General features: G+C 34.2%; 1 protein-coding gene across 2 annotated transcripts; it reads right to left on the reverse strand.

Moving 5' to 3' along the window:
* Positions 1-3,179: 3,179 nt before the first annotated feature.
* LOC129280557 (acid-sensing ion channel 1B-like) lies at positions 3,180-27,426 on the reverse strand. 2 transcript variants are annotated; one of them, XM_064112113.1, is made up of 11 exons: positions 26,965-27,426; positions 22,798-22,968; positions 21,266-21,445; positions 16,306-16,430; positions 14,788-14,975; positions 14,200-14,344; positions 13,470-13,526; positions 12,346-12,408; positions 7,907-8,102; positions 7,313-7,404; positions 3,180-5,976 (listed from the first exon to the last, which is right to left on the reverse strand). In XM_064112113.1, the coding sequence occupies exons 1-11, from the start codon at positions 27,270-27,272 to the stop codon at positions 5,873-5,875; spliced, it is 1,629 nt and encodes a 542-aa protein (XP_063968183.1). In that variant the 5' UTR covers positions 27,273-27,426; the 3' UTR covers positions 3,180-5,872. The 2 variants fall into 2 exon arrangements, with proteins under 2 accessions (XP_063968183.1, XP_063968182.1); XM_064112112.1 differs by lacking the exon at positions 12,346-12,408 and having other exon boundaries at positions 26,965-27,350.
* Positions 27,427-27,756: the final 330 nt, after the last annotated feature.

The raw sequence follows: 27,756 nt of genomic DNA on the forward strand, positions 1-27,756 counted from the left end.
TCTAAATAGGTCTCTTTTGCACACTCCATCTGTGAGGAATATAAAGCTTGAACCGTAATGTTTAATTTTCAATGTGTTTGATGTTTATTTTCAATACTTCAAACTCCGACGTCCATGGCATTCAGAGTTCTAATATAATAATTACGACATATGAAGGTTATTACATTAGCATAAATGTAATGAGTTCGGAAGAAGTAACTTGTACAAAAATAAATAATCATGGGTTCTACTTATAAGATAAACTATAGACAAAAACAATAATAGGCATATTTATACAGAAATAAAATTATATATTATATATACATCCCATTTTTTTAAATCTCTCTCCATTAGGGATAGAAAGAAAATAAAACAATTATAAAAAAATCACAATAATATTCTGATGTTAGCAATCATTATGAATTAATTTAATCTACCATTTTCATTTTTTTTCTCATTACGATTGAAATTTACGACTTAAAAAAGTCAATACATTTCAGTTTTTCATTTCATCTTGTTTACCAAAATTCTCTACAGACTTTTAATTCGAATCTTATTGAATTCTACATGATTATCATGAACTGGGAAACTCGCACTAATATTTTGTATAAGGCAATCAATAGCTAAAATACGGTATACAGAAAAAGACACCTGCTATATGTATAGACTTCATCGATATCTGACATTGTCCTGAGAAGCACGGGGAACGAAAGTACCCCGAGATTTTTCATGGGGTGCTGCGTGTGTAATATACCATAGGCAGCGTTTGCTGGGAATTTGGTTGGTCCGCTAAAAAATATAAATTTTTACCCAAATCACCTTCATTTTGGGCAAGTTTTTGTATTTTTTTATTTGTTTTTCAAATTTTCTTCCAAAACAGCACCCCCTATTCAAAAATCACTCCCACGGCACTGATGTCTGAATGCCTTTTGCAGACATTAACGGGCTTTGCGCCAGTGTAATCGGTTACCATCACATTTTCCAACCACACTTCAAACATCGGTGAACCAACGATTGGAGTTCAAATTATAATGTATAGTCCATTTACCTTATTCCATTTAATACAGGTGTCTTTTGACAACCAGCTGTGTAGCTGAACATATGTTATCCAATCGTCTCGTCATTGCTTACTCTGATCAAGGAAATACCGTAAGCAAAATTTTTTTGGGTGGCGGCGTCGGGGTGGCAAGACGTGATTTCTCTTTAAAGATTTCGTGGACACTTTGGGTGTATTTTGCGAATTTTTCAGTATAGAATATATAAGTTTTCAAGAATTCGAAGAGGGGAGGGGGGGGGGTGGCGATTGCCCCTCCCCTACTGTATACGGCTATGCTTACTCCGTGCTCTATTATTTGTATATATATATATATATATATATATATATATATATATATATATATATATATATATATATATATATATATATACATATATACTAGTATATGTTTGATCTGTCTTAGTGTGATAGCAGTGATGCAGGGCACTCGGTGAGGGTATGTTTAACATGGTCAAATTGCACAAAATAATATAAAGGAACGGTGCCACAAGATGCGACCATCTGAGCAGGCTAAGAAGGCGAGAAAAAGAAGGGTGTAAATAGGGGAGGAATGTCATGTAGTCTATAATACCCCTATAATTCAATTATAAATGATACTTTCCTGTAAGTCGTCTTGTTGCAGATCAAATTTTCCGGTGCCGCCCTTGCAAATAGATAATCTTGCTTTGAAAGATAGGTGCCAAAGTGAATCCATTTTGTCGGTAAATAAAATGATTTTTCGAGGAATTTCTTTCTACCATTCTCTTCACCTGGGACGAGTGCAGGTCGATTTGGATGACTTAATCTGTGCAAAAGGAAAATTTCCGCAGTGCCTGGGATTCGAATGCGAGACCCTCTGATTGCAAAGTAATTAGCCTTTCCTAATGGGTAGCTTATTATAGGTGCACGGCTAGATTGAGACATGTATTTTTTCCCCATTGTCTGTGTGCACGCCATTAATACTAGAGATTATGTTTAGATTGACAGAATGAGGGACGTCACCCGCCGTGCACCAGATACGCGATCTTCCTATTGAAAATTGCTTGAAAAATATGCGCGGCCGCCGTAATATTGTCACGTGATCAACCCTCATCCAATCATCTTATTTGGATATTTCTATTTTAAAAATCTCTATGTTGCTTCGTTTATTCTATATTCATAATACCGTTAAACTGTTTGTCCCAAATATTTCATAGGGAGGGTGGGGGCGATAGATATTTTGATTGACGAGAAGTGGGCAGTTTCATAAAGCTGTTCGTAAGATAGAAGCGAGCTTAAGAAGAACTACTGGTGAACCTTTCTTACGCGCTAAACCATCACCAATGGTGTATACCATTTACCAAAAGAAAGGATCACCAGTCGTTCTTAAAGTTGCTCTTATTTTACGAACAGCTTTATGAAACACCCACAAGCACTAATGTCAGGCCCTCAACAACTACGGAAATTGTTGGATAAACCTGGAGAGCGTTTCATGAAAGGACTTGACAGACGTTTTATCCGACAAATCCCATTTTATCCGACAGTTGCCAGAACAACAGTGCTTCTTAGCCAATCAACATCAAGGAAAGTTGTCAGATCTGACAACATGTCGGACAAAAATGTTGATGAAACACTCCACAGACCTTGCAAGTCCAGATGAACCTCAGGGTAATCCTTCATAAAACGATTCCTGGAACTTCTGGCTGGTATCGGGATGTATTTTATTATTATTATTATTACATGCAATATATTATAAATAAAAATAATAAACATATCTAGTTGAGCGAGACCCTCAACCCTCTTCTTGTGTATCCTGTAAGATGACCTATATGTGAGTAGAATATGCGTTTTGCATCAACTAGGTCTATTATGAGATGGTCTATTCTCTGAAGATGTCCTTGATGTCTCCTGAACCAGCTTGGTCAATCAAGTCTAATTACCGCTCGGTCCAACCATCATCTAGTGCAACACTCACTTTGTCTATCTGTTGTTTAGTCCAATTCCAAATGGTCAAATCTGCCCTTCGTCCGATTGTAAATTTGCACGCTTTCTCATAAAAATAGTTGGTTCACATTCAGTTCATCCAATCCTCTGAACACAAATTGGTGTTAGACTGAATTTATAGGTGCGGCGTATCGGGAGATCAGACAAAGAAGTAGGAATGCTACATTGCAATCAGACATGGTTTGATTGATTGAAAATCACATTTATTTCCTTCAAACAGATACAAAATAATATTTGACATAGTAACGAATACAGTATATATTTCGACACAATTTTGAAGGAGGCGAAAACCCGGAAAGCAGAGCTTGAGTTGGGGTCGCCAGACACAAATAAATAACAAGTTACGTACTGTAATGACATCATATGTAATTGCATATAAATAAGAAAGTTAAGAGTAGAAAAAGAAACACAGATGGAGAAGAGGGAGAAGAAATGTAGGCATTAGAAGATAAGTTCATTTGAATAACAGAGTAAACTGGTCGCAATTACGTAATATTGGTACATGTATATATAAAGAGCTTGAGCGACATTTGTCTAGCAGAGCAACAGGTAAGGCATGTGCATTAATTAACATTAGAAATGGAAGGTAGTTCAAGCATGTCAACATGTCAATGATCTCTGTCAGTGCGAGCATTTTAATAAAGTTTCATTTTATAAGAGAAAGATTGCAAAGAACGAGAGTTTTGTAGGCGGGCTGGTAAACTGTTCCAAAATTTTGGCCCAGAGTAGCGAATATCGTATTGAAATCTTCGGGTTCTATGTTTTGGTAAATGAATTTGGGTAGCGCTTCTCGTGCTATACTTATGAATATCCGAATTGCAGTTAAAATGACAGAGATTACTAAATTGAGAGGGGAAAATGTTGTTTATGCTTTTGTACATAAAAATACTTTGCTGATGCAAATTAATATCGCTAAATTTCAATAATTTTAACTCTTTGAATACAGGATTTGTGTGAGATTGAAAATGTAATCCAGATATAATACGAACAATCCTCTTTTGCAGTATTATAAGCTTTAGGATGCTAGACTTACAGGAGTTGGCCCAAATAATATTACAATACGAGAAATATGGAAGTATCAGAGCACAATATAACATACGTAGAATGTGACTTGGCAAGAGATATTTAATTCTAGATATAATACCAATGTTTTTGGATACTTTACTTTCGATCTCATGTATATGATCTTTCCATGTCATAAAACTATCTAAATAAATTCCAAGGAACTTGGCCTTGTCTACCCGTGGTAATATTACGTTGTCGAGTATAACACATGCATCATTCAAATCGACATTCTTTCTATTATGAAAAACCATGTAGTTACATTTCTTGACATTTAAAGATAATTTGTTAGCCTTAAACCATTCACATACATGTACAAGATTTGCATTCACAATATCACAAAGGGAGTTCAAGTTTGAATTGCTATGAAATATATTTGTATCATCGGCGTATAATATAAAGGATAGCTCATTTGCTGATTTATAAAGATCATTAATATATAATATAAATAACAATGGGCCGAGGAGACTGCCCTGGGGAATTCCACAGGTTATTGTCTTAAAGTCTGACACACACGATTTGTATTTAGTACATTGTTAAACGATTATTAAGATAGCTAGTGAACCAATTATAAGCAATACCACGTATGCCGTAACGATATAATTTAGATAGTAATATGTTATGGTTAATTGTATCAAAGGCTTTGGATAGGTCGATGAAAACTCCAATTGCGAACTCATTATTTTCAAAAGCATCTATTATTTTACTAGAGAGACTTGCAAGAGCCATGCTTGTGGAATAATCTTTACGAAACCCAAATTGATTATCATAAAGAATAGAAAATTTTTCAAGAAATTCGAAAGTCCTCTTGTAAAGAATACGCTCTAATAACTTAGAAAAAACAGATAAAACAGAAATAGGTCTGTAGTTCGTAAATTCACCTTTGTCCCCAGATTTAAAAATTGGTGTCACTTTGGCCTTTTTTAATTCATGAGGAAATATTCCTTTTGATAAAGACAAATTAAATATATGACACAAAGGTCCACAAATATATGGTACGACTTGTTTGATGACTCTTGGACTATATTCATCCAAACCAGCCGCTTTATTGTTTTTAAATGTTTTAACAATGTTACAAATCTCATTCTCCGAGGTGGGATACAGATACAAGGAGTCAGTTGGTGGATCATTGATAAACTTCAAATAGTCCGTTTGAGTTTCAGGGATTCTGTTTGCCAAAGATGGACCGATATTAGTAAAAAAGTTATTAAACGAATTCGATATAGTGCTCGGCTCTGTAACAGTTTTCCCGTTATGTTTAAACACAAAATTTTCACTTGGTTTACTTTTATTAAGTAGTAAATTAATTGTTTTCCAAGTGCGATTAATATTGGATTTATTGAGTAAAAATTCATTATGAAAATATTGTGATTTTGTTTTACGAATTAGCGCTGTGAGTAAATTACGATAATTTTTATAAACGGAAGCATTTTCATCTGACGGATTACGTATATACCATTTATATAATTTATTCTTATGTCGAATAGACTGTAACTACATGGTGAGTAGATGAACTAGTTGTAGGACTAGTAGAACCATCTCTCCGAAACCTCTCTTCTCCTGACCTCTTCAGAAAACATCTAAAACACACTTATATAATCATAAACCTTAACTTGTCTTATGCCATCAAAAGCGCTTGTATCCTCTGGAAAAAGCGCTGTATAAATCCACTTATTATTAGCATTATTATTATCATCAATATTATCATTATTATTATTAGAATGTAGACGAAGTAGGGTCGATGCATGATCGATGGGCCAAAACGGAGCAGACAAATAGGTTTGTAGACCGGGTTGTTATTTCCAAATGGTGCTATCGTGTCTTAGAGAAGAACGAGTGTCCACAAAGATCCAGGATTTCAAATAATGTGAGCAGACTCCCGCCCAGCCATAGTCCAAGAGACCCACCTATGTCAGCTGAAAAAATAAAGATACTCAAATGATTTTAATAGGTAAATAATGATATGACATGGTAACAGTTACATTTATACAGTATAACGCTTCAGCGCCTTACATGAAATCATTATTACCCCGGTCATGGGATCAATCACTGTTCTAGACAAAAAGTGCACCATATCCACTCCCTCGGGAGTATCCAGGTCAGGCAACCGTTTTTGCAGGCGAATACACATACTAATTTATCACATTGTCATTCAGATCCCACCTGGTACCAATTTAACACCCGGGTGGAGGGCGACAAATATAGACAAGACATGCCTTGCCAAAGGACATGGCCGTCTGCTGTTTTTTTCCCGTAGGGCGGGGGGGGGGGGGGTGGCAGGATGTGAACAAATTCTAAATTCTAAGAAACGGGAAGCGAGGGAGCGAAGCGAATCACTTGTGATGGTTATTCTGCTATTATGTTATTATTTTGGTTAATTGAAAATTTAGATACATATATCGGATTAGATTGAGCATAAACGAAAACCGGTGGACGTAATACATTTAATTGAATAAAATGTAAGTATAGATATTATAATTATATACACTTTTAAATTAATGTTTAAATAACTAACGGTACATCTTTTCAGTGTTTTTAATATCACAATGGGGTGAAGTTATTTACATTTGTTAGCCATATTAATAATAATATAAATCGATCGATCAGCAGTACTCATCACTCTGTGATGTAGTTCCCCATCTGTCTTACTACTGATGATTATATATATGTATATATATATATATATATATATATATATATGTATATATATATATATATATATATATATTTCTTTCACAAAATATTAAAATAAAAGAGTTGCCAAAGCTGTTGTACATGTATAACTTCACACATTTATATACATATATATATTTATATATATTTATATATATGTATATATTGTATGTATATATTGAACCACAATTATTGTATCTAATTCCTGCTAATAATAGTAAAATAAAAATAACAAAAAACAATAATAATAACAATCATAATGAAAATAATAACAAAGAAAATAATGATAATTATAAGAATAATCACATATTAATGTCCAGATATCCGTATTTATGTATTCATGATTACTGTATCTAATTCCTGAAATAACTACATACTTGAAAAACCTTCCTTGGAAAATAATGATATAATGATATAATAATAATGATAATAAAAACAGGAAAAATAATAGCAACAATAGCAATGATGATGATAATAACAATAGTTATATTGATAATAATATTGATAATAATAATAGTTGTAATAATAATAACAATGATAATAATGATAATAATTGTAATTATAAAGATTATTACTCACACATTAATGCCCAAAATGTATATGCTGCTTTCTGGGTAACTACCATGGTATTGATGTCACTGAAAAACAGATCAATGGAAACGAAGTTGTCCCTAAATAAAATAAAATAGAAAAGAAAGTGACAGGAAATGTCTCAAATAAAATGAATTTAATGGCTGGTCGAAATATATGAAAGGTAGGGGGAAAAGATCTACATGTAGGCATAATTATTAACCCTTGAAACCATCATCATCATCATCATTATGAGATGATCTTAAAACCTTCTGTCAACATTGCTGATTCAGCATCTACCGAATAGAGACATACGGTACAGAGGCCCACTGATGTCCACAATACCGTCGTCATGATCATGGTAACATTTCAATCCCTCCTCATCATCAATATCATCATCATAACTGTTGCTATGATAATCTGGAACTCACTCCTCATCATTAAGATCATCATCATATTATGATGATAACTGTTGCTATATGATAATCATAACTAATTCTTCATTTCTGGTTTATTACCAGCTTTCTGCCAAAAAATACCCGGATATCATATCGTGTAACTATTGTAACTGTATAGTACAAGGCACTTTAACGAAATACTCACTCAATGTAGGAGGAATTGATAGATGTTGTGTTCAGGATGTTAAGCACTCCATCCCTGATATATTCTTCTAGTAGTCGAGCTCTGAAGTGCGATGGGTATTTTGTTGTGGATACCCCGACAAGAAAGTCTCTTTCCTGGCAGTTCAAAGGGCATTCACAGGGCTCTAAATGTAAGCTACCATGTTGAAAACGTGGTTCTTAGAAGAAAAAAAAAATATCAATCAAAATACTTTTAATGGTTTTAAAAGTATATGCATCACTAAAAGTATACAACAGATTGATTCAAGAAATGCACTAGTTGTCTTCGGACTACATTTAACTGCTTCATTTAATTGAATTGAACAGAGTGCCTGGGTTGTACAAATACACACACATACCTACACACCCCCTCACACACACACACACACACCCACACACACACACATATATATATATATATATATATATTGTGTGAAAGAAATGAATGAAGAGAACAATGGTAGGCGCAGCTTAAATCAAGGTTCCCCAGAGCTATCTACCCTTTTGAAAAATTGGGGATGCCGAAAAAATGTCTCTGCCGGGAATCGAACCCGGGCCCCCAGCTTTGAACGCCGGTGCCTTAACCACTAGACCACAGAGACGGGTTAGTGGCTAGGGCGACCCCGATCCGATTGACCGTCAGATAGACAGATTTTCGACACTGTACCAATTATAATTTCCGTTGTCGGGTGAAGGTGGGTTTTGAACAATGACAAGCCGCCATGCCTCAGCTGGATCAAAGGTATTGCTTTGATACAGTACACGTATGGGAGAAAGTATACAAATGTGCGAAGTTATACGTGTACAACGGCTTTGGCAACTCTTTGATATAAATATACATGTATATATATATATATATATATATATATATAAATCTAAAGTTTTTTTCCATTTATAATAACCTTAATTCGAAATAATATGAGGAAAAGGTGAAAGAAAAAAGTAAAAACCCACACAATCACCTACACTTCACACACTCAACCCCCTGATAATGAGAAGAAGCAGAAAAAGGAAAAATAACAACAAAAAAAAGAAAACTGTTACGATACTGCAACAAATAACAATGAAAATTTATTTTTAAATTTGATTTTCTTTCTTCTTATTACAGGTAATAGATATTCTTATACCAGTGCGTATCAAAAAAAGTTTACACTTTGAAAAAGCCGTGAGAATTACAAAATATACAACATGTGGGTAAATTTTTCACATATAATCTTGGGTTTGGGTCTCATCTATCCAATGAAAGTAAAAGTTTTGTCAGAATGTTACAATTGAGTGAGCATTGTACATATTTTGTAAAGCTCGCAGAAATCTATTTGCGCAGAAATGCTCGTTTTTACGCTGTGTCAAGGGGAAAGGGCGAAATCAAACTTACCCTGCGAAACATTTTTCATACATTTCCCTTGCACTTTTAGTCATTTGAAATAAAAAAGGATACATCCAAGCATTTTGTAACATTTTTGCCACCCAAATTGAAATTTCAACACTTAGTAAGCGCAACTTTTACTCTTTTTGTGCCAGCTCGATCTGAGGACATAACTGAATCTGAACAAAAATTTATATCAGACATCTCTATCATTTTTTCCACTAAGTTTTCATCATTTAAAGTGGGTTTACATTTCATTTTTCATTTAATACTTGTTTTTCCACACTTTTCCCAAGCTTGACAATGATTAACAAAATGAAAATCAAGCCTAAGCCATTTTATGTAAATCACAGCTCGGTGTAAAGCAAATATCGTCACGATGGCCTCGGTGTGTGGGGGAGTGGGGTGCTGCGCAATGCACTCTTCGAAGTGGTTTGGGCAAGGAAACAAGTTAAAAAGGTAAAAGATATCTTCAAATCAATTTTACTAGCTAAATTCCACATGTTATTCATGATTAAGGTCTACTTTTATTCGCATAACTATTTCAAAGTTCTGCACAAATAATTTTTCACTAACTTTTCAAAAGCAAGTGGTGCTCACTCAAGCGGAAATATTTTTCGACAGTTATATCGTCATTTGCTTAAATGGATCTGTACCAATGTTAAAATGTGGAAAAATCTTCAAGATATTACAAATGTATAATTTTACAGGATTTTTTTCTAAGTGTAAACTTTTTTTTGATACGCACTGTATATGTCCAAGTTGGCTGACATAGGTTCCTTAAATGAATTTCCACAATGCTGGCGATGATGAAATTGATGTTTAAACACGATGAATGATAAGAGTCACTGTAACGAGTTGAAATGTCTGTGAAGATGATATTGATGATAAACAGTCAATTTCAGCAATCCATGGGTTGAAAAGCGTTCATTAAAATAGGTTGATGATCTCGATGAGAACTGAGAATTCCTCTTTCAAAGTAACTGCAAACAATTCATTGATGGCGTGCAAATAATTCAACAGAAGATGTTGTATTCCAGTTGTAAATAAACTATACTCTGACATAAAGTCTCTTGTGAAACTCAGTTCTGATCTGATATGAAGAAGAAACTGCCAGCTTACATATATAGATTTCCATTATTCTGGAAGCTTCTAGTATTGTCTTTAAAAAGAACATTCTCCTTCTTTCTATAGCAGATCAATTCTAGAAGAATCTTTAATGACCTCAGTGAAATTGGCAGGCTCTATTGTTTAGGAGTTTATATTGTTTACCTTTGTACATTCCAGAAATAACAAAACTATTACTCAGCCTATTAAATAGGCATGCCTAACAGAGCCTTACCGAGACATTCTGGAAAATTCTTAATCCTTCAATGCTATGAATATCCTTAAAGAGGAAATAACGAAATGAATGAATTTAATTGCTCTTATAATTCTTATATATAACAAAAGAGAGAGAGAAACAAAATTATAGAAATAAAAATGATGTTGATTATGATTAAAATTGTGGTCATATTTAATAACTGCGACCAATACAAATACACACACACACACACACACACCATCACACGCACACCCCCACACACACATATGAAGAGCTCACTTGCAAAAGGGGTTAGGTCTATTTTTCATCAAATTTGATTTTTATGTCTCAATGTTTAGATTTTTAATAGCTCTTTAAAGAGATGGTCCAGGCTGGAAATATTTATATCTCAATAAATAGAGTAAAATTCACAAAGCAAAATGCTGAAAATTTGATCAAAATCGGATAACAAATAACAAAATAGAATTTTAAAGATTTGCATTATTTCGGTGAAACAGTTCGAGGCATGTCTTTATGAATATTCATTAGGTGAGCTGATGATGTCATATCCCCACTTGTTCTTTTGTATTTTATTATGTGAAATTAGGTTAATTCGAAAATTTTCTACCAAGAACTAAAACAGTTTCACTGACAACTGACGAAGTGCATTAGTTATTTATTGCCGCAACTTATTTCATCATTATGGAGACACATCATTTACACATGTATGAAAAAAATGAAACTTTTATGATTTAATGTAATAACATAACAAAGGGAAAGTGGGGAAGCGACATCATCAGCCCACCTAATGAATATTCATGACGATGTGCATATAACTGTTTTCACAAAATATAGATAAACTTTTAAATTCAATAACTTCGTTATATGTTATCCGATTTTGATGAAATTTTCAGCATTTTGCTTCGTGAATTTTACTCTATTTATTTAGATATAAATATTTTTAGCCCGGACCATCCCTTTAAGATGATACCAGGGAAAAGTTGAAATTCCCATTAAAAAGTGAACTAAATTGGCAAAGAAACATCCATTTTTCAAAAGAGGTTAAGTCCATTTCAGTTTGGTTGCAAAAGGGGTTAGATCCACACATCATTTTTTTTGGAAAATAATATCTTACAAAATATGAAGACAGGTAGATTTCTTTTATACCAATGTTATGTACTCATAGTTGGGTATCATGAAAATTTAGTTTCGCATAAGAATATTGCAATATGGTAGAATAAAAAACAAGTGATTTTCTTGGAGTGGAACTAACCCCTTTTGCAACCAAACTCTTCTGAAGAACTCATAAATTCATACATTTTATTGTTTTCTGTCTCTATACCTATAAATTTTAAGTCGCTCTGATGATACCAAAGAAATTTGATATTAAAATGAAAACGTGAGTGAAAGTGGCAAAGAAAAATCACTTTTTTAATCAAAAGAGATTGGATTCATTTAAGTTTTCTTGCAAAAGGGACTAGGTCCACAATGATAATATTTTAATACATATATATATATATATATATATATATATAAATTAAATTTTTATACCCAATGTTATGTTCACATGATAGGTTAGTACATCATGAAAATTTAGTTTCTCATAAGAATATTGCAATTACGTGAGAATAAAAACATGGTTTTTCACGGAATGGTCAAAAGTGGACCTAACAACTTTTGCAAATAAACTCTTCACATACCAATATGTTATATGTATTGATAAAAAGAAGAAAACGGCTGTTGATATACGAACCACAGAAGGTATTGCTGCACGCACCAACAGAATCGGGATCGCACAAAGTTATGTTGCCGATCTCTTTAGATTTTCAGGAGAGATAGAGCGATAAGAGGAAATTGGGTTTTACTTCTGAAAGTGGCGGTAAAAAATTGTTTGGTTGCCCTTTCTGAAAACCAGTATCGGTAGGCCGGATTTTAAAAATAAAGAATTGAAGGAAGTTCCTTTTTCAGAAAAAACGAAATAAAATACAAACGTTAACATTTAGGCTACGGAACAATTCCCCCTTTCATTGCTATTGTCTTGATCACTTATCTGTATATATTACCAGAACCATGCATACACACTAGCTACAGCACAAACCGGGCCTAAATATGTGGGCTTCATAAATGCATTATCCCCTCTATATGTAGACATTATATATGCCTCGGTCATTAGATTTATTTTGAACGATGTTTAAACGCTATTAATAAACGGGCGTTTACGGTTAACCGGTAGGGATAAACAACACACACATAGAAACACTTCACCAAAAGTTGGTAAAATTTCTTATTTTGCATATTTAAATCCATGAAATTGCAGTGTATTTTCCATATTTCCAGGGGTTGTGATATCAATGCGTTTTAGTCATCGTTTGACAAGCCGTAATATGTCATCTTATTGTATTAATTAACAGTTGCCATTTTTGTTAAAACATAAAATGGTTTCCAACAATTTGATTTTTCGATATCAAGAAGTGATCAAATGGCTTGCCATACGTACGTTGTTAAACGTTTGCTTATTTGTCTCAAAAGTCATGAAATATCTAAGAATTCATTAAGTAATATCATAATAATTTGACGGTAGGAACAAAAAACATGAACAGAGAGAAAGAAATTAGCGTTTGCAATTCACTGCAAAAACTCCAGTGTTGATTTAACACCAGCCCGGAATCTATATATGTCCACACCAGAGAAGTGGTAAACAACACCAGTTTCGTTTTGGTCTAACACCAGAAAGAAGTTTATACAACACCAATTAGTATTAAAACAGCATCGGTTTGATTTCAAACTGGTGCTGTTTCAATACTTCTCTGGTGTGGACATATGTAAGATTCCAGGCTGGTGTTAAATCAACACCGGAGTGTTTGCAGTGAAACTTACCAAAAAAGATGTTGGTGCATGTCCCAACAGCAATTGCATCACACACGGGTGCATTGCCTATTTAATATAAAAAAGAGAGAAAAAATACATCAAAATAACTTTAATGATGTTGTACATCATTCCATATCCTTCTTTTATTTTCGCCATCTTAAACGTGATATACCCGTATGTATATCGAGATCAAAAGAAAGTGAAGCGAGGTCGTTGCAAGAAATATAGATTATTAAGTATTCGATCGTCTGACCATCATCAGAATCTGAATTAATAAAGACAATGGTCAATAAACTGAAGCATATTTATGTTATAGAAAAAAACAATATCCCAAATTAACGGTGACATAACTATGTATCAGAGTTAACATTAGTAGCCCAGTGAGCCCCCCCCCCCCCAAAAAAAAAAAAAAAAAACTGCCAGCGATTGAGGCGAGGATTATTTTCGACTTTTTAAAAATATGCAATGTAATGTAATTTCGTGATATATTTTGACATATTTTAGAACATGACATCATATTCCACATTCTTTTTTTCCTTTTCTTGTCGGTCATCATCTTCCTTTTTTTCTGTGGTGAAAATCAATTCCCCCCATGTAGGCCAGTGGTTCACACGGCTTATGCTGTTGCTATGTCTCTTGGTTTAGATCATGGTGAAGGGTCTAACTACTGAAAGCATGAAGAATTTGTGCGATATTTGTAATTGTAATAAACTAAGTACGTTTTATTAACCCCCATTACCTGGAAGCGAGGGTGTTCGACATCCGCATGCTGATACCACCGCTTGGGCTAAGCATTCGACAAGACACTTATTTCTGGAATATTTGTAATAATACTGCAGTTTCGTTTCTCCACAAACTCCATAAGGCGGCTCCTCGTTGTATATCTACATAAAGAGACGAGAGAGAAAGAGGGAGAGAAAGGGAGAGACAGAAATAAAGACAGAGAGAGAGAGGACAGAAGAGTGGTAATGAGTTATATTACTATATATTATTATCCTTTATAAGACAGATGCTTTGGTTGATTTTTTTTGAAAATCGACATAACTCTGTCCAGCCGTTAACAAAGATATTCAAATTATCGAATAATGCCAACAGATAAGACAAGATAGAAGTCAGGAGGTGACAGAAACTCGTGATATTCCTATAACCAGAAAGCCGTCATAATAAATTCATAAGTGAATGAAAAAGTCACGATAAAAGAAACTATCATTCAAGAAGTCCCGAATCTAGATGTTATAATAACAAACATTTACCCGTCTGTCAGTGAATAGTAACTTTTATACACATTGCTAAGAATTATGAAGATAACATAACCAAAATTATATACCTGTCTAGCAGTGATAGATACTGCCGTAGACGTGCCCGGTCCGACCTGAAATCCTTCTTGGTGCAAGTAAGTGGTATCATTTTGATCAAGCAGATGGATAGAAAAACCGACTGCATCCTTCAGGAATGTGTTGTAGTAATACTTGTCTTGTTCTACGTTGAGTATCATACTCAGACCAAAGGCCCTTCCTTGAATGTGTCCAAAGTGAATAAGAAACAGGATGTCAAGAAGCTTCTTTCAACGATTCTCATTAAAAGTACAAAGTGAAAAAGTACAAAACAAAGCTACCACAATAGTTATTTTTATATTGTATTTTTCTTCAAAATTATGAGGGAAAAAATTATAAAAATTATATCATAATTGAATTTTTCATTTCATTTTCCTTTTAAAGGGATGGTCCAGACTGGAGATATTTATATCTCAATAAATAGAGTAAAATTCACAAAGCAAAATGCTGAAAACTTGATAAAAATCGGATAACAAATAACAAAGTTATTGAATTTCAAAGATTTGCATTATTTCGGTGAAACAGTTCTATGCATGTCCTTATGAATATTCATTAGGTGGGCTGATGATGTCATATCCCCACTTGATCTTTTGCATTTTATTATATGGAATCAGGTTTATTCAAATAATTTCTACCAAGGACTAAAACAATTGGATTGACAACTGATTAAGGGCATTAGTTATTTACTGCCGCAACTTATTTCATAATAATGGAGACACATCATTTACACATGTACGAAAAAATGAAATATTTATGATTTTATGTAATAACATAAGAACAAGGAAAGTGGGGATGTGACATCATCAGCCCACCTAATGAGTATTCATGACGATGTGCATATAACTGTTTTGATAAAATAATGATAAACTTTAAAATTCAACAACTTCGTTATTTGTTATCCGATTTTAATAAAATATTTAGCATTATGTTTTATGATTTTTACTCTATTTATTTAGACAATAATATTTTCAGCCCGGACCAGCCCTTTAAGGGATCACTGGATAAACCAATAAAATGAATAAAGACCAAATACATGATATTTAATTGTCAGTTTTTGATATTTCAATATGTTTTTTTATAATTAATAAATTAACTATAATTATTGTTCTTAATATATATTTGATAGATACAGTTTGTAGCTTAGCATTATAAGCCTTAAAACTGCAATATCATTTGAATTGCAAATATAAAAGGCAAATCATGCATTTTCGATGCTTTCTTGGAATTCTGGCACTTTGCAAGTTTGGATGCTCATCACTCTAAATAGTAATTTGCCCCAACCCCCACCAAAAAGCTATTTTCAAGGTCAGAAATTGAGTAACTAAGAAGTTGAACAATGTTTTATTTCATGAATGACTCTGAAAAAAGGAAATGAGCGCGATTTTTGTCCCTAGTAGTATCAGGCAATTTATAGATGCCTTACTTTGTAGTAGTAGTAGTAGTAGAAGCTGAAGAAGAAGTAATAATAGTAGTAGCACTAGTACAATCAAAAGAATTAGGATTATCCATACCGGCACCCGCAGCTTTCAGTAATTTCCTTCCATCTTGCCCGTCATTAATCTGATAACATACCCCGAATGTAGTAAAGACTGGTACGATATCCTCTAAGAGAACTTGCTGACCGCCAAATACTACTCTGCAATTAAATGTAAACAGAAGTGATAAATATGCGTGCTTATCAATACTTAGTGAATTTAAATACCGAGTTACGTACGGTATGAAAGGCTTGACGGCATTCGTCAGATCGTGTCATGAGGACGCGCACTACTGCGTACCTATCATGTACGCGTTGCATTTAAGGACGTTCCACAGTTAAAATGAAGTCCATGTCATTTTCACCAAATTTAGCAGAGATATATTTTGGTATCTATGCATTGTGAAATTGCAAAAAATAATATAGGTTCATGTGCTTATTTTTTTTTCTACGGGACTTCAAAGTCGCCGTATTTGAATGATATGAAATGTTGCGCAATTAAGAGAATTATGCCTCTCTTAGACCTCATGAATTCACCAAATGAGTTTAAATCATCTTTACCCTGTCGATATCGCATCAAACTTTATCAAACTTTCAGGATATGTAACTAAGTAGATACCAAAGAAGGAAAAAGTCTTTAAATTTGAAAAACTATATCTATTTGAAGTCAACAACGCCCTCATTTGACAAGAATGGTGCATAAACTTCCAACAAGTGGAACGCCTCTGGCAGTCTCGCCTGCATTACGCAATTTAATATAGCAGCAGTGCTAACTTTGAAAACTACTATAAAATAATCATTCACAAAAACATCATTCATATAATGACATAATACCACGTTCATTGACCATAAATGACATTTGAACGGCGGAGACTTAAGACTGTCAACTACACCCATGTCCACATTTCATTCACTCTATCCATAAACTTTCAAAGTTATGATGGCACTTCAACAATTACCCCAACATGGCCTAAGTTTTTTGACCTTAACTGACCTTTGACTTGGTTTTGTGACCTGAAACTCACAGGGGATGTTCAGTGATGCTTGATTACTCTTATATCCCAAGTTTTATGAACTAGATCCATAAACTTTCAGAGTTAGGATGGTAATTCAACAAATAACCTCAACATGTCCAAAGTTAATTGACCTTTAATGACCTTTGACCATGGTCATGTGACCTGAAACTTGTACAGGATGTTCAGTGATACTTGATTACTCTTATGTCCAAGTTTTATGAACTAGATCCATAAACTTTCAGAGTTAGGATGGTAATTTAACATATACCCCCAACACGGCCAAAGTTCATTGACCTTAAATGACCATTGACCATGGTCATGTGACCTGAAACTCGCACATGATATTCAGTGGTATTTGATTAACCTAATGTCCAAGTTTCATGAACTAAATCCATAAATTTTCAAAGTTATGATGGTAATTCAACAAATACCCCCAACTTGGCCAAAGTTCATTGACCCTAAATGACCTTTGACCTTGGTCATGTGACCTGAAACTCAGGCAGGATGTTCACTAATACTTGATTAACCTCATGTCCAAGTTTCATGGACTAGATCCATAAATTTTCAAAGTTATGATAGTAATTCAACAAATATCCCGAACTTGACCAAAGTTCATTGACCCTAAATGACCTTTGACCTTGGTCACGTGACCTGAAACTCAAGCAGGATGTTCACTAATACTTGATTAACCTTATGCCCAAGTTTCATGAACTAGGTCCATATACTTTCTAAGTTATGATGTCATTTCAAAAACTTAACCTTCGGTTAAGATTTTGAAAATAATTTTCCCAACATGGTCTAAGTTCATTGACCCTAAATGACCTTTGACCTCGGTCATGTGATCTGAACCTCAGGCAGGAAGTTCAATAATACTTGATTAACCTTATGTCCAAGTTTCATGAACTAGGTCCATATAATTTCTAAGTTATGATGTCATTTAAAAAACTTAACCTTAGTTTAAGATTTGATGTTGACGCCGCCGCCGCCGCCGCCGTCGGAAAAGCGGCGCCTATAGTCTCGCTCTGCTATGCAGGCGAGACAAAAATCAAATCTTCAAAAGATGTGAATCTACTTGAAAATTAAGAAAGTTTAGTTTAAGTTGCACTTTATTCAAAATCCATGTCATTTTCATCAAATACGGTTAACTTGTAGAGGAATGCATTGAAGTTAAAAATATGGGGTCCATGTGCTCGTTTTTGAACAATCGGTGTCCAAAGTATTGCGGGTTGGCTTGAAAATCGCCTAAAATGCACCGACAACATGCAAAAGTCTGATAATACCGTGTAAAATGCGAATGGTTCCTTAGTTCTGCTCCCAAACACTCAAAATCCATGTCATTTTCATCTTACCCCCTATATTTGAAGAAGAATTTATTATGAAGACGTTAAATTATCAAAAATATGGGGTCCATGTGCTTGTTTTTAAATTATCACTGTCTAAAATGTTGCGAGTTGGCTTGAAACAGCACAATATGCGCCGAAAACCGGCAAAAGTCTGATAATACCGTCAAAAATGTATAAAATACGAATAGTCCCGTAGTTCTGCTCCTAAATATTCAAAATCCATGTCATTTTTATCATATTCTCTACATTAGTAAAGGAGTATATTTTGAAGGCGTTAAAGCAGTAAAAATATGGGGTTCATGTGCTAGTTTTTAAATAATCAGCGTCCAAAGTATTGCGAGTTGGCTTGAAACAGCCCAAAATGCGCCGAAAACATAAGCAAGCAAAAGTTTGATAATACCGTCTAAAATGCGAATGGTTCCGTAGTCTTGCTCCCAAACATTGAAAATCCATGTCATTTTCATCATACTTTGCACATAGATACTTTAGCACCTGAACATTCTAAATATGCACCAATTAACATGTGTCCATGTGCTTGATTTTTTGCTATATAACTTCAAAGTTCACCCAAATGAATGTTCTTAAGAATTGCGCATTCAAAAGACTTTGGCATTTTTAGACCTCACGATATCACAACAAAGAGTTTAAAGCGTTATTACTTAGTCAAAACCCATGAAAATTTCATCAAATTTCGCATTGTAATTAATGATTGTATCCTTATGATGGATAATCTATTTATATTGGTATTTATTTGCTCTTTAATGTCTAAGAGCATTCTCAATTCTCAGAGATTGCACGAAAGACAACAAAAACTCAACCTCAAAAAATGTAAAATTTCAATAACAAACTTAAGAAGTACAAGAAATGCTGCACTAATTCAAAACCCATGTAATTTTCACTAAACTTTGCAAAGTTGTAGAGGAAGGTATACCTTAGAGGTGCAAACATTAAAAAATATGGGTTCATGTGCTTGTTTTCAAACTATCAGCACTTTTATTCGAATAAATGTGCTTACTAAACATCCTAAAACGCGCCGAAAAGCTTTGTATTGTGAGGAAAAATTCCAAACCCCCGGTCCAAACCACTATACACTTTATTCAAACTCGGATCGGGGTCATATTCGTCATAGTTTGCAGCGCTACAGAGTAAAGTATTTTTAAATTGTAGAGGAATAAAAAATTGTCCATGGAATAGTTCCAGTTTATTAGCTTCATAAAATAACACATCGGATCTGAAGTTAGTGCAGACATCAGGGGAGCGTTTCATCAATATTTTCATCATATAAGTTGTCATATCTGACATCTTTCCATGATTTTGATTGGCTGAGAGGCACTGTTCCTATGGTAACTGTCGGATAAAATGGGACTTGTCGGATAAAACGTCCGACAAGTCCTTTCATGAAACGCCCCCAGCTCACACCTACAGCTGATCAATTACCTGTTCATCCATTGTGACGTCAGGGCGCAGAGTGTAAAATATGCGCAGAGTGTAGAATATGCGCAGAGTGTAAAATATGCGCAGATCATGATGCGCACAAACATAACTGTGGAACGTCCTTAAGTGTGACTTAAGTCATACTTTAATCTTTGTGAAACACGCCCCAGGGGCCCGTTGCATAAAACTTTTTACCAGAGAAAACTCTGGTAAAAACTGAAAACTAAGGTTAGTCTGATTTCATTGACTTTAACACAGGGCAAAAACTCCGGTAAAAACAACCTGTTTTCTCAGGTAAATAGTTTTATGCAACGGGCCCCAGGTGTATATTTTACTCTGAATAAACTTTTGATCATGTTAATAATAAAAGTGCTCACCAGGTGTATATTTTACTCTGAATAAACTTTTGATCATGTTAATAATAAAAGTGCTCACCATGCACTTCCCTTTTTACCCTTACATAGGGCCTATATAAAAAAAGTGTTTAAATCATTTACTTGACATGAACATTTTGTTTTACAATAATACAGTAATACATCAATAATTTTTTTATTGCATAATACATTTTCCATAGATTTCCAATATATTCATTTATATATGCATATACATATGTGTGTTCTACTCAATTATTATTAACATTGAGCAAGCATCGATCACATAAATCGAGCCTGACATTGGCCTGACCATCATTTGATTAAAAAATAGCACAAAAAAAGTAAATAGTAAGGACCTCCCTCATCACTGCTCTCGAAAAACCCGGACGATCTATTACTATCTTTTTTTACTTGTCCTAATGATAACTACACTTTTATGTCATGTACTTGGTAGATTAACAATATTTTTTCTTTCCTGAAAGTTTGGGGATGATTGTTTATGTAGCGCTAATCCATCCCCTAAAAAAACACATTGGTAGTTCTTTTTTACAACAAATCAGACAAATATGTCTTATTTTTCTTGCATACCTTGAAGATCTCCCAAATATAAACATGTGTAGAGCGACGAGGGATTGGGAATTAAGTTTTATCTATTAACTGATTACATCCTAGCTATTATAATTTATTTAACATTAGATTAAATCGATTTCTGAATATCATTATTAACCATTGCGGTGATACCATGTGACTGTGCAATAAGTTCGATTTTTGTCAATGAAACTAAAAAAGCCTTATCATGGTGATAAAACAAACATCCCATGAAACATTACCTGATAAACATATCCTCCTTTGTGTGTTTTAATTCGTTGTATATTTCCGTCATATCGTGTTTGCGAATTTCTTCCACTTCTTCCTCTGACAGTGTTATGTTTTTATTGGGATTATATCGACTGTTCTCGTAAATCCGAAGTACCTTATCGACCGCTGGACGGGCCTGTGTTTTGGATTTTCTGAAGAAGAAAACAAGAAAAAATGACGAATGCAAAGTCGATGGAGATCTCGATTGTTAAATACATTAAAGGAGAGTTTACATTATAAAAGTACGAACTACACAAGGGCGGTTTCACAAACAAGAGACATGCACTGTCACAAATCGCACCTATTTCTCAGGTGACACGACATTTTGCTCCAGGCTTTATTTCGTCTTAAGATGTAGGATTAGGGTTAGGGAGGCAATAGGAATTTATGTTAGGTTTATGATTAAGTTTAGGATAGTGTATTCGTGCTAAATCCAGGGTTGAAGTCGGTCATTCCATTCATGTGTATACTTTGCAGCGGAGTTAATGTCACCGGAGCAAATGACATGGAACCATTTCTAAACAAGAACGTTGATAAACATTATAGGGGTACTCCAGTCTGAAACTAATATGATTTGAATAGATTAAGACAAATTAAACAAGACAAGAAACTGAAGATTCCATCGAAAACGGAAGTGGAATAACAAAGTTAAGACATTAAAGATTTATATTATTCAGAGCAACAGTTCTAGGAATGTATCTAAAAAAATATTCAATAAGCAAATCGATGTCATATCCACACTTGTTCCTTTGTATTTCATTACATGAAATTATGTTTATTCAAATTTTCTTCACCTACAACTAAAAAACAAACAAACCTGGATTAGCATTGACTTAGTGCATAATTGCAACTCATTTTGTGACAAGGGAGACATATCACACACAAATGTACAGAAATATGAAATAATTATGATTTCAGATTTATGAAAAGGGAAAGTGGGGATGCGCCATCATTAGCCAACCAAATGAATATTCATGATGACGTAGGCCTATATATAACTGTTTTCACAAACTATTGTCAAACTATGAAATTTAGTAACTATCGTTATTTGTTATCAGCTTTTGTAAAAATTATAGCATTTTGCTCGTGAATTCTACTCTATTTATTAAGATACAACTATTTTTTAGCCCGGAGTACCCCTTTAGGTAAAAATTAAGCAAATTAACTACCAGCCCCCACCCCCCCCCAAAAAAAAAATCTAAAATATTTTAAAACATGTGAAAGGGGAAAGACAGGAGGGAAAAATTCTATTTACGGAAGTACGTAAACAAATAAAAGAAAATCCCTACAAAATGAGGCGCCGTGAGAATTTCTGAACGAGGTGATACTATTACCCCCCATATATACACACACACACACACACCCACACACAACTACCAACAACCAAAAAACAAAACTGACCGATCAACTCAAGCTCATATGTTGTTTTGATTGGCATATCATCAATCGGACTGGAGTATGTTTCGGGGGTGGGACAATAACATTAATTGGATTAATTACTCACACAAATAAATTGAAATTACAGATGACGACCTTTGGGAAGGTTAGCTCGGCTGAAGTCTGGTTAACACTGATGTCGACTGAGAGAGGAGAGGAGGCGAAATAGAAAGACCTCTCAGCGATCATGATCGTACAGGCCGTTACGGCACAGATGAGTATAATCAGCCATCCCAACCTATAGAAACAGATATTGAGAAAGAGACACTGAGAAAGAGTATAGTATAGTATTTATTTTCCGTTTAAAAAACACAAAAAAATGCAACACGGATGGATAGCCCATATTTAGTTTAGTCGACATGGCTATACTGTTCTTCCATGGGGTCCATATACAATACAAAGTAAAAAGTAAACACATATGAAAGAAGCATTACATATACGGTAAATCAAACAAAATAACAAAAGTGATATGATATATCATGTAACTAATAAGAAAAGATCATGAAATTAAATAGTTTGGCAAGAATTAACACTAAATATTTTATGAAATGAATCAATTGAATGAATTAGGCTGCTATCATATTATTTGAAAAAAGTTTTCACAAGGTGCAAGGAATAATAAAATGAATAAAATGAATATACAATGAATACAAATGAATATGCAATGATTGTAAACTGTCAAATAACACAAGATTTTGGTTCATGCATACAATTTTATGAGGACAACAATAAGAGCGTAAAAATATTGAAAGGAATTCAGGATAAAAATACAAATTGCATTGCGACAACGGCGGAATAAATATATAAAAACATGTATATATATATATATACACTGATTGGATTCATATAAGTGAGAAATAAAAAGTAAAAAGGAGAAAGCACTTTGTGGAACTATTCAGTAGAATAAGATCAAAATCAGATAGTAAGTTAAAGTCTCTTAAAGGAACAATGGGGAGGAGAAGGGGAAGAAGAAGAAGAAACAAAAAAGCATACAATATTGACTTCATGACAAGGTAAGCAGGTCACCGAAGTGAGATGATAATTTAGTTCTTAAACTGTTTACAGTAGGAGACAATTTTAAGTCCAAAGGTAGGGCATTATATACCTTGGCACCTCTTATTAAGGAATTATGTCCGTGGTTTAGGTAAAAGTATTTTTTCGCCATAACGAGAAGAGTAATATTGAGGCGCGATTTTAAATTCACTACCGGTACGTAAATACAGAGGAGTTAATTCGTGCATTACCTTGTACATAAAAACAATACAATGCTGATTTCTCCTTTTGTTTAGAAATTGCCAGCCCAGAGAATTATGCAGCTCAGCGACAGATATATGTGACTCTGATTTTATTTTTAATATGATACGAGCTGCTCTGTTCTGTACCTTCTGGAGTTGTTCGGTATATTCATTACATGCTGAGTTTAATATTACGTCACCATAATCAAAATATGGGAGTATAAAATACCTATAAATTGAGTTTACAACTGATTCATTCAACGAGCGTCTCAATCGTCCTAGAAAACCAACCATCTTACTTACTTTCTGGACTAGTTTTTCAATATGTTTATTCCAGATCAAAGTTTCATTACAAATCATTCCCAAGTACTTAAATTCACGCACTTGGTTTATACGGGAATTGTTTAATGCTACATTCAAGACATTGCATTGAGCAAGCATATGTTTACTTCCGATTAGGAATGCATTATGTTTTATTCAAATTGACACTCAGTTTGTTATTATTCATCCACATATGAACATTCTCTAGGTCGGAGTTAGGAGCTGACTCTACGTTTTGGATCGATGGGTGAGAAAAGTAAAGAACCGTGTCATCGGCGTACAACTGAGCCTGACATAAATTTTAACACAGTCTATTAAATCATTTACGTACATGATGAAAAAAGTGGTCCTAGCAGTGAACCTTGCGGGACTGCGCAGGTAATGTTAGATTATGCAGAAAGCGCAGAGTTGACAAGCGAAGGAAAACTGGCAAGAGGTAGGGAAGTGAACGAAATAGAAAAGAGTAAGGGCGAGAGAGAGAGATAGAGTGAGATAGAGAGAGATGGTGAATGGAAAGAGAATGAAAGATGTCTAAATAATTATGATAAGCTGGCTCTTCTCACTATTGAATTTCGAAGCATATTCCGAAGCATAATCCTGACAAATAAGGATAATTCTGTTGAGGGCAACAACACTAGGTGGCAGTAGGATTAAATCATCATCATAAGAGAAAGCACCTGCAAATACTTGTCCCATAAAGTATAATAAGGATATAATTTCCAATAAAATGTCCTTTCATTGTAGGTCCGATTTGATCTAATTTTATCCTGCCTCCCCTATTGTAATTGTTAGACAATGTAAGAAAAGGGCAAAGTATAAAGTGAAATTATCGCCGATATCTACGAGAAATATATTTTTTTTTCGTTCTTTAAATTGGTTACTTCGCTCACTTATAGATTTCCAGAAATGAAGTTTGGTTAGTGCCCTAATTTCGACTGCTACTGTGTACTTCTCTTATTTCTCTTTTCATGTTACGTCATGCACTATCATATTTCCTGGTAGAGGCAATCAGTATCATATATCGCATTATAGTTGTCTGTCCACAGTCCCTACATCTTTTGTATGCGAAAAAATATTGAAGATCACGTTTAGGCCAACTTCTTGTCCACGAATTAGTCTGGCGGACAATACACGATCCACATCGATCCTATTTCCAAATAGATCATAAAAGCATTTTGTATGAACATTCCAACTTATAAAATCTTATTGATACAAATTTCGAATAGTGGTATGAGTACAATTCAATATTCCAGTCTATTTCGAGGCTCCCTATATACCATGTACAGTGGTGCGCAAAAGTTAGTGAATCCCAACAGAAAATAAACATATTTAATGGATTCAAGTTCTGCCATGTTTTAAGTGATAAGTCGTGTGATAACAATATTAAATTCAGTAAAGATTGTTTCTCTTGGCTCGCCGAACACTGTAGAGAAGGTATCTACATTTATCGCTCAGCATGAAGGAGTGCATTTTATGGTGGGGTTCACATTTTTTTTTAGCACAACTGTATATAGGAATAACAGTGAATTCAATCATGGCCCTGGGGACGATTTTTTAGTGGGGATGTTGATGTAAATTTGACGTGAAAAAAAAGGTTTTCATTGAAATTTTTAGATTATTTTGGTCCGGAGAAATTTGACAAAAAAATAAAACAAATAAGGTTGCACTACAAATAGAGATAATTTTCCTTACATTTCTCCATTTTTAAAGGGATACTCCGGGCTGAAGATATTTATATCTAAATAAATAGAGTAAAATTCACCAAAAAAATGCTGAAAATTTCATAATAATCAAATAACAAATAACGAAGGTATTGGATTTTAAAGATTTGCATTATTCCGGTGAAACAGTTCTAGGCATGTCTTCATGAATATTCATAAGGTGGGCTAATGACGTCACAACCCCACTTTCCTTTTTCTTATGTTATTACATGATCACAATTGTTTCCCTTTAAACACCTACCAGAATTCCAGGGGGTGCTGCCTAATGAAAATAATACATGCAACATCCCAGGGAAAATCTTGAGGGTGCTTCAGCACCCCCGCTTTCCAGGGCCATGAATTTAATTTCAAATCGTGATGGCGTCATCAACGACTGCCAATTGGAGCCGATTTCGGACTTTATTTCGATGATGCTATTTACCCTAGTCTTTTACATTTCATGCAAAATGCGATTTGTTTAACAATCGCGTTGCATCGTGTAGTGGTGTGCGCCGGGCTTTAATTATTTCCTTCATAAAGGCAACCGCACACCTTACGACTGTTCGCGATCCGATTTGGGGACAAATCGCATTTTGCTCATTTTCTGAAAATGTGAATGGAACACATCATTTTATTTGAGGTTAAAATTAATTGAGAGAATACTAATATAACCATTTTGAAAGATTGCAAGCCTTTATTTCGGAATAAAGGCCAAATTAGTTTCAAATCGTAGCCAATCTTACGACTGCTATGACGTCATTACGACTAGATATTAAATTCGCTTTTATTCTAAGAAGGATGATAGCATAGTCACAGATTTAAACATAGGTATTCGTACGATGATTTAGAAAATTACACAGTAAGATATTCTACTACATTGTTTTCTTAAATCGGGTCGCAGACCAATCGTAAGGTGCATGTGTGGTCGCCTTAAGTCTCTTTCACGAAAAATGATAATACGAATTGTAAACTCCTCACCGTCTGCACCAACTCTCCGTAGGAAGTAGGGCGTACTTTAATCCTGCCACGCCTATTCCCTCCGGGGCACTTCGAGATAATGCTATCCACCAACTCCAAAAGAGTAGCCTTCGATGAGATCTACTTTCTATTCTTGCTGTGGTAGTCTGCGGTGGTGCTTCTACGTAAGCCTCCTCTAACTCTATAGAAACATCATCGGTGGATGGGATTCGAATGTCATTCCCGTTCATTATTAAATGAAAACAATCCCGATAAAAACAAGAAGGTACATATGTCGCTGTTGCTTGATGGCGTAGAGGTGTTCTCATTCAGCATCAGACTCCGCTTTTCATTCTTCACGCTCCATTAAAAAATATCAAATTCTTATAATAACCAATGATATTGAAGTTATTAGAAAGAAGCATAAGCGACCTTATGCTATACACTGAGCTGAGCTTTATTTTCTAGCTGTGCAAAGCCCCCACATTATAAATTATGGATTCTGTAGTGTAATATTTCGTGGTGTATTATGTATTATTACATTGGTCCAAGAATCCAAGAGGATTGTATAATATTGTGGTATAAAAATTGTACTGGTACACAGTAAAATTATACTGTTAGAAGGCTATGCAATATTGGTTACTGCATATTGAGAATTACAGTAGTAGATTTATCTAAATAAAATTATATTGAAAATGAAATTTTGTTGTTAATACTGTCTTGTTTCTATTGTTAAAAAAACTACCTTGATGTTCATTTTGTAAACAGGGTTGTGCGTCAATTAGCAGTGCATAGCAATTTATATACTAACAC

This window comes from Lytechinus pictus, chromosome 17 (assembly GCF_037042905.1).
Source record: "Lytechinus pictus isolate F3 Inbred chromosome 17, Lp3.0, whole genome shotgun sequence".
NCBI lineage: Eukaryota > Metazoa > Echinodermata > Echinoidea > Temnopleuroida > Toxopneustidae > Lytechinus > Lytechinus pictus.

What these genes read in the sequence shown, in the direction of transcription:
- LOC129280557 (XM_064112113.1), bottom strand. Translation starts at nt 27,272, where the DNA reads ATGAGAACACCTCTACGCCATCAAGCAACAGCGACATATGTACCTTCT. An exon ending in TGTAATTTCAATTTATTTGT is followed by an intron (nt 21,446 to 22,797) that starts GTGAGTAATTAA and finishes TTTCTTCTTCAG; the next exon opens with AAAATCCAAAACACAGGCCC. An exon ending in TACATTTTGGGCATTAATGT is followed by an intron (nt 5,977 to 7,312) that starts GTGAGTAATAAT and finishes TTATTTTTTCAG; the next exon opens with CTGACATAGGTGGGTCTCTT.